At 47.2% G+C, this 12,279-nt stretch overlaps 2 protein-coding genes across 9 annotated transcripts in view; one reads left to right on the plus strand and one right to left on the minus strand.

Annotated features, from left to right (window-relative positions):
• LOC101526420 (serine/threonine-protein kinase 38) overlaps window positions 1-12,279 on the plus strand; it is a 113,520-nt gene that overhangs the window by 38,471 nt on the left and 62,770 nt on the right. For 4 of the 5 annotated variants that reach the window (XM_058664025.1, XM_058664034.1, XM_058664016.1 and 1 more), the window contains exons 11-14: window positions 679-802; window positions 982-1,077; window positions 1,968-2,062; window positions 2,518-4,470. The exons of the other annotated variant lie outside the window; for it this stretch is intronic. In XM_058664025.1, the coding sequence (XP_058520008.1) occupies window positions 679-802; window positions 982-1,077; window positions 1,968-2,062; window positions 2,518-2,648 (446 nt within the window). In that variant the 3' untranslated portion in view covers window positions 2,649-4,470. Of the gene's footprint in view, window positions 1-678; window positions 803-981; window positions 1,078-1,967; window positions 2,063-2,517; window positions 4,471-12,279 lie in introns of those variants that run through there. 5 annotated transcript variants of the gene reach the window in all.
• Window positions 9,515-12,279, minus strand: part of KCTD20 (potassium channel tetramerization domain containing 20) — a 30,879-nt gene continuing 28,114 nt past the window's right edge. Inside the window, exons 6-8 of one of the 4 annotated variants that reach the window (XM_058664074.1) lie at window positions 11,827-12,024; window positions 11,372-11,482; window positions 9,515-10,025 (exon numbers count right to left, since the gene is read on the minus strand). In XM_058664074.1, the coding sequence (XP_058520057.1) occupies window positions 9,733-10,025; window positions 11,372-11,482; window positions 11,827-12,024 (602 nt within the window). In that variant the 3' untranslated portion in view covers window positions 9,515-9,732. The remainder of the gene's footprint in view (window positions 10,026-11,371; window positions 11,483-11,826; window positions 12,025-12,279) is intronic. The other 3 variants (XM_058664071.1, XM_058664090.1, XM_058664083.1) reach the window with 3 other exon arrangements.

Consider the following 12,279-nt stretch of genomic DNA (forward strand, 5'->3'; position numbering starts at 1 on the left):
AAAGCCGTCATTGCATGGAACCCGGTGGCCTCTGTCTCTATTTGGATGGTATGTCTCTCATATTTGGGGGGCATATCTATGGAGGTAGCCATCTACTGTTGAGCACTGGAGCAGAGAGTGTATTCCGAGCCCCATGGATGCCTGGGTGTGAAGTCTGCCTGGCTGTGCCGTCTTTGACAGGTACTGGACTGATGGCTGTGTAGACACATCTGTGAGGAGGGCATTGGGATAATAGGGTACGTGTTTATCCTCTTCCCTGTGGTTTTCAAAAAGAGGCACAGTAGATGCTTTTAAAAGCTTACGCTTGTTTCTTCAGGTTGTTTGGTGCTTTACCCCTTTAAGGATATTCCTAGGATGGAGTCCTTTATTAGTGATGTTTTGGAGGGTGGGACATGGTGGTCACCACATCTGCAGTCGTGCTGAGGTCCTCCTTTCTTCCCCAGCTCCAGCTGTCAGCTGGCTTCCCAGTGCTGCCAAAGGCACCTAGGAACTTGGGGAAAATGGAAAATGGACTTAGATGGTTTCTGGGATGAGTGGAAATCCTGTCCATGGCATTGAAGAATGGACATAGAGAGGTATCCAGTATTCATTGAAGACCTAGAAATCATACTGGGAGTAATGTCACTCAAATGGAAAGTTCTGGGGCATAAGATCTCCGAGGTTCTTTTTTCATTACAGGCTACCCACCTTTCTGTTCTGAGACCCCTCAAGAGACATATAAGAAGGTGATGAACTGGAAAGAAACCCTAACTTTTCCTCCAGAAGTCCCCATCTCTGAGAAAGCCAAGGACCTAATTCTGAGGTACCCGAGAGCATCCTGTGATCACCCACCCAGGCATTTTTAGTGTTAAACTTTATCTCGCGGGTGTGGCCCTTACTTTCTCCTATTCCTCTTCTTAAAAAGAGAAAGAAAAAGGTGATTCCTTTTCACTTTCTGAAGAGAGTGCGTAAGGTTTGCTGAAAGGCCTCTGTCTCTTCCAGATTCTGCTGTGAATGGGAACATAGAATTGGAGCTCCAGGAGTTGAGGAAATCAAATGTAACTCTTTTTTTGAAGGCGTTGACTGGGAACATATCAGGTATACTCATGTAAAAACTGGGTTATTTCAGAAGCTCCGTAGTTTACTCCATAGCAATTTGGAAGGAGCATCATTGGCAACCCAAGTAGGGGAAGATTAGCTTCGTAGGAATGGCAGGTCTCTTCCTGACTCTCAGTAGTGGTGAAGATTTGGCGTCAAGCTCCCTGTTGCCATATCCTGTGAGATGGATTCAATTCAGTGGTTCTATACAAAGTGAGGTGACCTTTGGGTCCTGTGGTGAAGGGAGCCTCTCAGAAGCATGTTGCCCCTTCTTTTACTGAGAACTCAGCCAACTTGCCAGCACTGAGAACCAGCCCTGCCCACGGTGTAAAAGCTACCGCATGGAGACAAAGGGCAGTGGAGTGGGACGGGGCAGGAGCAGTTGTTACATGTTATTTAACATGGCTATTAGCCCCAGACCTTCGTCGCACTCACTGATTGCTAACCAGAAGGTGAAGAAGTTACTGATTTTACCACTGTGTTCTGACTTGTGATTTTTACTTGTCCCTCTCCTGGCCATCCCACCAAAGGCTAACTCCAGGAGGGGAAGAGCAGAACCTGACACTGGGGGCCACCAAGAGGTTCCGTGTCCCTTTTTTACACAGTTAGGGCAGGCCCTCTGTGGAGAGGGCATGTGTAACTGAGTTGTACTTTCCCATTATTGCCGTTTCTGTGTGGGAATGATTGACTGACATATACTGTTGTGATTTACTTGCTTGGAGACAGTCAGGTAACTTGATTGGTCCTTCAAGGCTTTTCAGAGAAAAGCGACCTTGCCTGCCAGTGAGTTGTCAGCCCCTGTCGGAGCTGGGATCTTTTTGGAGGAAAGGCTTGATTAGTATGACCAGTACGATACTAACCTTCGTAATCTTGGCGTCTGTTCTTGGCAGAGAGAGACCTGCTGCAATCTCTATTGAAATCAAAAGCATTGATGATACCTCAAATTTCGACGAGTTTCCAGAATCTGATATTCTTAAACCAACAGGTAATACCACCACTGCCTTATAAGCACACTAGTCGCCCCTCAGTTTGGGGGAGATGTTTACATATCAGGGCAGAGGATATGGAAAGGAAGTTCAGTTCTGCAGACTCTGTTATGTTTTTTCAGTGTTCATGCTGGCTTGCAGTGAGAGCTTGTTGAACTGAATATCAGCTCCATGTGTAGACTGCTCAGCTGAGCCTGGAAATCAGAGCTCCTTGTTTATTTAACTAAAGATTAGGTAGCACAAAGTGACAGGAATGAAAAGATAAAAACTTCAAAAATTTGTGAACAAGTTTGAGATTCAAAGGACATAGACAAGCAAATATGGACAAGTCACACAGAGAGGAAAATCACCTTTCCCAGTAGACCGTGGTGTGTCCTTCACTGTCCTGTCTTCGGTACTGAGTAGAATGTTGAATAAAGTGCTGAATCAACTCTCACATCTATTTCTTCCCCAGTGGCCACAAGTAATCACCCTGAGAGTGACTATAAGAACAAAGACTGGGTCTTTATCAATTATACCTACAAGCGCTTCGAGGGCCTCACCGCAAGGGGGGCAATCCCATCCTACATGAAAGCAGCGAAATAGTGCTGTGGTCACAGAGTTCTGCCTGGCCCAGAGCTCTGGGTACAGCGTCACGGTTTTCCTCTCCTGGTCTGGAAAAAGCTCCTGGGAAGTTTCTGAAATCCGTCAGTATATTGTAGTAAAGTCTCCTGAAATGTGATAGAAGTGGATCTTCTCCCGGATGCATCTGAAAACAAAGACAAAACATTTCTACGCCATCAGCCATAAGCAGCTGCTCTGCTTCACAGAAGCCTCATGAGCCAAGCTGTTCAGGTGTTTAGAAGAATATTCCTGAGTTTTCCTAAGTTCATCAGAATGAAGGGGAAACAGGCCATCATCCAGCATGATTGAGAGAATAACGTATTCTCACCAAATATCAGCCAATCCTGTGTCGTCGTAATGATGCCATTTGCCAAGCCCACCGAGTATTTCTTCTCTGTCTAGCTGAAAGTTTCACAGTCCTAAGGAAATACAGCAATAATGCACATCTCCGCAGCCAGCACTCTGGCTGAAGGTGATCCGCCGTCCTGAGGGCTAGCGTTGGTGGCTTCTCCCTGAACCTCGGCCTAGGGCCAGTGGCTTTTTCTGGCCTCCATTCATGGTGCACTTTATTCATGGTACTAGGATAAAGACCTTGAACCCAGTTGTAGCTCCCGTTCATCCAGAATACTCATGCTGCCTTTCTGGATGTCAGCAGGGATGCACAGCTTGAGCTGCTGTTGCTCTTACAAGGACCATCCAGCCATCAGGCATTGCCAAGGAGCCCGGATCATAGGGGAGCTCTCATTTTCTCTTTTCTCTTCATGATCCTGTTGGAAAATCCCTAAGACAGGTGTTGCCGTGGACCGGCTCTACGTGCACACGCTCCCCTCAGGAACCCAGGGGATTCCTGGGCACACAGTAGGGAGAGCCCAGGTGAAGCAGGTGCTGCTCCTGCTCCCATGACGTCTTCGGAACCTCTCTGGATGTGGCGAGGGAACAGCCCACGGTGGGTCCTAGAGTCCCTCCTACAGCCCAGGCAGCCCTCTGTCTTCCTGTTGGGTGTTTCTCTCCCAACAGGAATCAGCCATTTTGCCTTGGAATCATGATGACAAAGTTTTCCTTTGCAGATGCCTTCCTCGGGGTGGGGAGGTAGTCCTCCCCCTCCAGGGCTACCCGCAACCTGGGTCGAGCAGACTTCTCTGTTGTGCTGTGCTCTCAGGCGAGACCCTCTGACCTTCCTACCAAGTGCCTTCTCTTTTCACAGCTGCCACCACCTTTGGAGGACTCTTGCTGTGTCAGAAAAATGTGGAGGCTCCATGTTAATGCATTTTTACTTAAAAAGGTTGATAGTTTGTTGAAGCATCATTTGCACCTGTGTGGTAACTTTGCCTGTCACACAGCATCCTGGTCAAGTTACAACCGGACAACTGCTTTCTGCCCGTCTTGAGGTTGTGAAAAGTAGCTTTGAAAGGAAAGTGTGTCCTAGCTTAGCCACTCAGAAGAGAACAGTGTAGCCAGAGTCACAGTTGTAAGAGAAGTTGCTTTAGGTTTTAATGTCTTAGAGGAAAAGAAAAGAATGTTAGTGGAGTCAGCTCTGGATGAAGGTGTTTGCCCCTTAGTCTTTCATGCACAGTCTGTTGGCGAAAAGGAAGTAAGTGCGATTCCTCTGTCACTTCTTTATTACCAAGTATTTGGGTCTTGACCCCTGTGTGTTTTGCAACAGTGTGTGGTAAGCACGAAAAAGAGAAGTAGTGACAAGCGTGCAGTCGAGTCCGTGTGTGTGGAGTGGCAGAGGATGATTTGTTTTGGGAAATACCCACATTTCTAACTTTGAAACTTATGAATAAATGGTGTGAAAACACAAGTGGAGCTCTGTGATTATTTGCAGCAGATGTGGCTCAGAATCCAGAGGCGGCATGCTGGTGGCTTTTCTTCACCTCTTTGTCCCCAGGCCACTGTGCAAACTGCTTCTGGATCACAGAGGCTTTCCTCAGAGAAGGGGCTGAGAAGTGGAACAGTATGCTACATGTCTGAAATAACCCTGCTCTGGGGTACATGGAGGCCCGAGAATTGCACCCTGTAATCCTGTGAGCTCCCTGCTTAATTCCAGACCAAGGCAGGGGTTGGAGGAGGGAAAAAGGGACTAGGGTGCAGAAAGTGGAGCAGAGTTCCCCAGCTGGCAGCATTTTTTCAGCAGGTGAACTGGCCTTACCACAAGGCAGGTGCCCTTTGCTGGAACACTGAGCCTTGTGAGAGGTGCCTTTGTGGGGCCAACAGCAATTTCTTGGTTGCTTGCGATGGCAGCCCAGGAGAGAATAGCTCCGGATAACCAAACACCAGTGCCAGCCTCTCTGTTCACCTAGAGTAGAAGTTGCAGGCAGAGGGAAGCTCAGTGCAGCTAGAGTGGGTCCTGTCTTTCTAAGGTGTCATTGAGAAGTTAGAAAATAATAGAACTTAAAATTATTTTTTTAATTATTGATTTTGAAACTCAGAGAAAGAGATCTTCCATCTATTGGTTCACTCCCAAGATAGCCACATCAGCTAAGATCAGGCCAGGCCAGAGCCAGGAGCTCTGTTTGGGTTTCCCATGTGGGTAGCAAGGACCCAAGGGCTTGGGCCATCTTCCCAGGCCATCAACAGGGTGCTGGATTGGAAGTGGAGCAGTTATGTCATATGTCATATGGAATGCTGGTGTCACAGGTAATGGTATTACGTGATACACCACAGCACTGGCTCCAGAAAATAGCAGAACTTTGTTCTATTAATAGAGCTTCACTGCATTTGAAACAATATTGAGGACATGCAGTCCATTTTTTTTTTTTTTAAGATTTATTTATTTATTACAAAGTCAGATATACAGAGAGGAGAGACAGAGAGGAAGATCTTCCATCTGATCGATGTTTCACTCCCCAAGTGAGCCCCAACGGGCCGGTACGCGCCGATCCGATGCCGGGATCAGGAACCTCTTCCGGGTCTCCCACGCGGGTGCAGGGTCCCAAAGCTTTGGGCCGTCCTCGACTGCTTTCCCAGGCCACAAGCAGGGAGCTGGATGGGAAGTGGAGCTGCCGGGATTAGAACTGGCGCCCATATGGGATCCCAGGGTGTTCAAGGCGAGGACTTTAGCCGCTAGGCCATGCCGCCGTGCCCAGTCCATTCTTGATTGAGTGCATCAGGGTTTTCTTCAGTACCTGATTCTTGTTAGAATAGCTTTCAGAAGTTTTGCAAACATTCCTTTATGATTAATATCCATATTCTGAATGGCAGATTGCTAATGGAAAGACTTATGCAAACAGATTGCTAATGTTTTCTGTCAGAATCATTGCCTTGGAAAGCACAAGACCACCTTACACCCTTTGTCCCTCATGGGTCTCTGTGTAATCCAAATAATGTGCTAACCTGAACGAAACAGCCAGTGCAAGGGTGTAATAGGCTAAACCTAGACCTATGCTGGTATCCCATATAGGTGCAGGTTCATGTCCTGGCTGTTCCACTTCCAATTCAGCACCCAGCTTCCTTCTTGGCAGTTCCTCTGCCCATAACTTCAGTGTTGGTGCTTGCTTCTCACCCATCATCACTTCGTTATCTCCCCACATCGTGGCTTCAACTGTATTCCTGTAATAAAGTCTTCAGTGACCCTTTTAAAAGAATAATTATTTTCAAAGCATTAGATTTTATCTTTCATCTGCTGGTTCACTCCCTAAATGTCTGCAACCTTTGGGGCTGCGTCAGGCCAGTCAGGAGCTTGGGACTTTATCTGGGTCTCCCACATGTGGGATAGATGTCTAAGCACTTGGGCTCCCTAGATCAGAAGCAGAACAGCTGGGACTTGAACAGGTGGCCACTGTCAAAGGTAGCAGCTTACTTTGCTACACCGTCACCTGCCCCTCATCTGGTTCAGAACAAAATTAGACCGTGTTTAGATCCTCTTTCAGGTTTACATTTGGCTCTGTGGGGTCATGATTAACTGTTTAAAGTCTTGAATGATCACACAGGCCCACAGGGCAGCCAGCCCCTCTCCCCTCTGGGAAAGGAGGAGATGGTTGTGACAGGTGCTATTCTCCCAAGTCCCTTCTGACACCTGGCATCCCTCTCGTTTTCTGCTAAGAAGCAACATGGACACACAAATGATAGTATTTTATTATAGAAAAAAAATCTCCAATACAGGATTTCGTAAACACTGGTAGGTGAACAAGTGCAACTTCTGTAGTAAATACAAGTAAAGAGGCAAAACCTACACATTTGCCTTTAGAAGATGTGCTGTTCCTTCCCCGGCAGAGCTGACCCACACGGTGCTCTGCAGTGCTCCCACTCCATGAAGGCCTCTGGTTTGCTTCCTGAACTCCTGTGCCCATCTGAAGTTTCAAAACGATGGCAAGAAGTGGCATTTAACAAATTACTAAAGTCCCTTGATTTTTAACATTCTATTGACACTCAAAAAAGGCTTGATCACATTGTATACAGAGTGAGTTGAAGTCTTGCTCTGGAAATTTTACCTCAGGCCCCTGGAACACTATTTCCAAGTACATTTGTCCTGAGCAAGCTTCCTCTGCAGTGTTTTCATAGACCTGTATCCATCACACTATACTCTTGGAATTTAGCTTAAAAGAATGTTGCTATTGCATATTGTATCATAATCTAGCTCCTTTCTATCTTCCTGACACATTTTGCCATCCCTGTCTCCCTCCACTGTGGAGACATCAAGAAATACTCTAACCTGATACATCTAACACTGGGCTTTCTCTCCAGTTCCCAACAACATGATATGATGCAGACACAAACTCAAGATTCTAAATCTACAATTCAAGTTTCATTTTGGCCTGCTGAGCTGTTCTAAGCAAGACAGTCTGGGCAAAACCATTTTCTTATGAAAATGTTTTCTGTAGAAACAACCCAGTTTTCTTATTTAGGCACTTAGAAACACCAACCCAATCCCACCTCTTTTATTAGAAATGCCTCTTGCCCATAGTAATGGGCTCTTAATGGGATGACTGCAACCACCTCCCTTTGATCCTGTGAGGACCAGGAGGTCTTTCCCTCATGGAGTGCCCTGACCCTGGGGAACGAAGAAGGCAAGGCTGGGAAGCCATCCGGCAGCAGTGATGCTGGGCTGCAGGTGGGCACAGTAGAAAGGGGCCTGCGGTCCCAGCTGGTCCTGAGGTGCCACCACTGATGACACCGGTAGACTCATCTTCAGACTTCCACTTAATTAAACATCATGGGTTTGGACCAAAAGCCTTTTAACCCATTTTGGGAAGTCAGGTTGTTGAAAGCTTGAGGAAATTAATTGGTTACACAGAACAAAGGACCAAGTACATGCCATATTTTGATATCTAGCCTGTTTTTTTAAACCTACGTAAGCCCTAATCAAAGTGTGTGTTTACACTTAAATGCTTAACATAAACTAATAAGTTACACATATTGCAGACTACATAAACGTTAGATAATTCAACTTTCTTTGTAATGTCAATGAAAATCACTAACGCTTAAAGGAAGCACCATTGAACAATTACCTGGGCTGGTCAGACGCTCCTGAGGGTGAGTGTGGTGCTGGTAAGGGCAAAGCCCAATCTGACCTCCAACATGAACCAACTGGTTTCACAGAAAGAAAATGACCTTCTAGCTACAAACAACCCCAACCTAAGTGCCGGCCGCGGTACCCCGGCAGATGTAGGCCAGCGATCGTCAGAATGCTGTGGGGGGTGTGGAATCACAATACTGAGTTCCACGGACAAAGAGAACACTTCCCAGGCGCGCTCCTGGTCCAGCCCGGAAGCGGGAGCTTTCAGTAACTGCTTGTTTTTGAGGACTGGAACTACGACATTCGTAAACAAAATCAAATGGCTCATCCTATACGATGTCAGAATGAAATTTACAAAATCCAGCCATATTCTTTCTTAACGCAAGGTAACCAACTGTGCCTCTTCACAATCTGAGGGTAAATACTGAGGGTGGGCGACCGGAACGTCGACTTCTGTCACAAAGTGGGAAATCATCCCCCAAATCATCTCTCCAGCTCTGTACTGCAATTAAGCTCTGCTGTTAACCATGGAGACACCAAGGAGGGCTCTGCAGCCCCCACGGGCTGAAGAGAGTGATGTGGGGGGCAGCCACACGCGCTGTTAACAGAGCTGATTGATTTCCTCTCAATTCACCCTTCCTTAGGGAATGACATTAGTAATATTTTCTTACTGGGTGAGTAGCTAGTTGGCTATTTAAAGGACAAATATAATGGTACTAGAAAAAAATGCCATGGTATGAGAAAAATGTACACAATAAGTCCCATATACAACCCTATACAGATGGTTGTCCCTCCCTGGCATCATCCAAATGTGAGAAGCTGAGCACTTGGGAATGGTGTTGGCCCTCATCTCGAAAACTCTGAGCTCCTGCCTGTCTCCCAGCCAAGCCCATGGCCATGTGCTGCCCTAGGGTGTCAAGATCTGTGGCTTCACACAAGCTTCCCAGCCAGGATAATCAACTGCCCTGCTATGGGAGGCTCTCTTACTACAGCTGAATTTCAGTCCAAAAACAAATCATCTATTTTCCTAGTCTCAAAGTCGTTGAGGCTAAAAAGGTTTTTTAAACATGTTTCCATCGCTATTCTTCCAGCCAAAGAACCCAGGTGGTTTGGGACTGTTTGTTGCATTATTGAGAATTACACTAAAGAATTTCCTTTTGGATGTTCTGAGTTAAGAGCCAAGTTCTCCCCAGAGGCAGCAGGGTGGAGAGGCCGTGGGGAATGGCATCTCTGAGAACCTCTGCCGAGCATCCCGTCAGCCTGCTTTTGGAAGAGAAGAGATTGTCTTCTGAGTTTGGTCCCTTTGCTACTACATAGTTTGCCTTGTATAAAAATTCAGGACAGTCTGAAGGACGAGGACTGCTGGAGGCTTTGCCTCCTTGTGGCTTCAGGGATTATGTGAAGATTCAGCAGCACCAGACCCCACTTCCGCTGCCAAGCCCATCTTCGTCTCCCGCCAGAGGCAGAGGTCACTGACAGGACGTTAGTCCTGGGAGAGGGGAAAGGACAGGATAAGCACGTCTCCTGCTCAGGGTGAGACAAACCACGGGGAGGACGTGGCGCCCTGGCCGTGGGCAGCCGTGACGAGGGGGGAGCCTGCCACAGGCCTCAGTCCTGAAACTCGTTAGGAGCCATCTGAGCGAGTGGGGCATTCAGCCGGTCCAGCTCGTCGACCTGCGGTGGGTGGTGCATGAGGGTCTCCTGGTCCTCCAGGACATCCTCCCCAGCAGCTACCAGATTCGTGAGGGATTTGCTTCGAACACACTGGAAATCCACGTGGCGACTCTTCCCTTCTTCTTTTTCCCACGACATCTGGATAAAGGGGCGCTGCACGTAGTTATAGATGACTTCAGATCTACCCCCAGGCCTCCTCTTAATTTTCTCTTTACAGGTAGGGTAGCCTGAAACCCAGAAAAAGGCTGCTGTCAGGATTCTGGCATTCATACTTCCTTTTACCTAAGACACGAATTTCCTCCCAAGCCCAAAGACAGCAAGAACACTACATGGGAAGTGCCTGTTGCATGCTCCCTGCCCAGCCACTTATATGCCCACTCCCCTCCTGCTCAGGTAAGCAGGGTTTGTCCCCAGAAGGACAAACACAAGCAAAGGAACAAGACTTCCAGCCCTTTTAATGAAAGAGGAGAGAAGCCTCTAGTATTTCAAGAGACTTCAGTTGCTGGTAAGAATACTACAGAAGAATCCTTCCATGGTATGGCTACTCCAGTCCCCTGGGATCTGTTGCTTAGAGGACATGCTTTATGAGAAAATTAAGAAAATGTGTGATTTTAGCCTAAAAAAGAAGTAAGATTACTGCCGAAAATACCTGGCAGGCTGTCACATGCAAATGTGAGACTCTCATTCTAAGTATCTTCAGAGAGTACACTTAGAAGGCAGGAGTACCCGATGAATGGGAACATTTCTGATCAACAGTTGGATGGGCTGCCCTGGGTTTGTGACCCTTCATTACCATGTCCCTGTGGTTTCCCACATAGGCACAGTCGAAGCATATTTAATGGACCATCTCAAAACTTTTTTCCACCTTCAAATTCTACAGTCAGATAGAATGGAGATCTAATGGGTTGAATGTGCAACAATGAGGCAGTTGTAGGGGCCAAGTGCTGTGGTGCAATGGTTTCCAACCACTGCTTAGAAAACTAGCATCTGATATTGGAGTACCAGTTCAAGTCCTAGCTACTCTGCTTCCAATCCAGCTCACTGTGTAATGGCCTGGGAAGATAGCAGATGACAGGCTAAGCATTTGGGTCCTGTTATCCAGGTGAGAGGTCTGAATGGAGTTCCTGGTTCCTAGCTGTAGTTTGGCTTAGTCCTGACTGTTGTAGTAATTAGGGGAATGAACAAGCAGATGGAACTCTCTTGACCTTTCAAATAACATTTTTTTAAGTGAAATGTTAAAAATAGCAAAGCACCAGAGGCAAAGATCCATGGGAGGCAGACCAGGATGGCTGCACCATCCTCCAAGAATGAAGCCCCTCCCCAGGGACCACAAGGTGGGAGTCACCATTCAAGACTGTTCAGAGTGGTTCTGTCTAATTTCTAAATTGCAACATGAGGTCAGAGCTATGCAATATGAGAACAGAAATGACAAGCAGGACTCCTGTATAACTGAGTGAGAACAGGGTTCTACTGCATGCCCATTCGCTGAATTTTGAGGACATAAGGTGTGGTTACAGATGGGCAACCTGTTCCCATGTGCAGTTCTGTCTACTGACCAGGATTTGTTCTTTACCTTCAATTCCAATGCGAATGTTTTTCAGGCCCCGTTCCTTTAATACTGTTTTTGCAACATCCCGATTTTCAATATATTTGAAGAATCTGTAGAGCTTAGAGCTATAAAGAACTGGAGGAAAAAAAGTGGTGGTTAAGGAGGGCACAGGTAGGAAGATTTTTTTAAAAATGTATATAATTTTCTATTTTTGAATTTTGAGTTACTACAATAGAAAAACAGTTTTTAAAGGAAAAAAAGGAAAATGATATAGACATTTAATCTCTGACCAGGACACACAGCAGGGGTGGCGTGCGAGGGGCAATTGCACTCCACTTCCCAGCATAAAGGCCGGGCTGGCACTGCTGGGTGCTCCTCACCACCACAGCAGTGAGCTGCACACGGCCACCAGGGGGAGCCGCTACTCTGGGTGGTGATTTCCTTGCCGAGGATTTCCACACCATGCAGGGGTCTCCTACTTTGGGAATATTCCTCCCCCATGGGTGGGGGGTGGTCTTCGTCCCAGTCCACAGAATCCTCATCCGTCAGCACAACGATGTGGCACTCCCGCTCCCCTTTCTTGGCACAACCGACCATGATGGGCAGGATGAGTTCTTCGAGGTAGTGATCAAACTGCTTGTGAGCCCCATCGTTGGACAGTTCGTGCAGCAGAGCACCTGGGGAGAGAGAATGAAGCTCAACAAGCTTTCTGGCTGATGGGACTGTGGACAGCCTGAGGTGACAGCTGCTAACAGGTCCAGAGGAGAGGCGTGTGTAAAGACTGACTCTACCATGCTTCCTTCAACTTTGTACTAACACTCCTGGAGTGTTGTGGCGGACAGCCAGTGCCACGTGGCAGACATGGATTCTGCCTGAGGCGGACCCACTGGCGATGACTGCAGCATCTTTCCTGCAGACGCCCCGGGGCCTGA

This window comes from Ochotona princeps, chromosome 1, assembly GCF_030435755.1.
Source record: "Ochotona princeps isolate mOchPri1 chromosome 1, mOchPri1.hap1, whole genome shotgun sequence".
In the NCBI taxonomy this organism is placed as follows: domain Eukaryota; kingdom Metazoa; phylum Chordata; class Mammalia; order Lagomorpha; family Ochotonidae; genus Ochotona; species Ochotona princeps.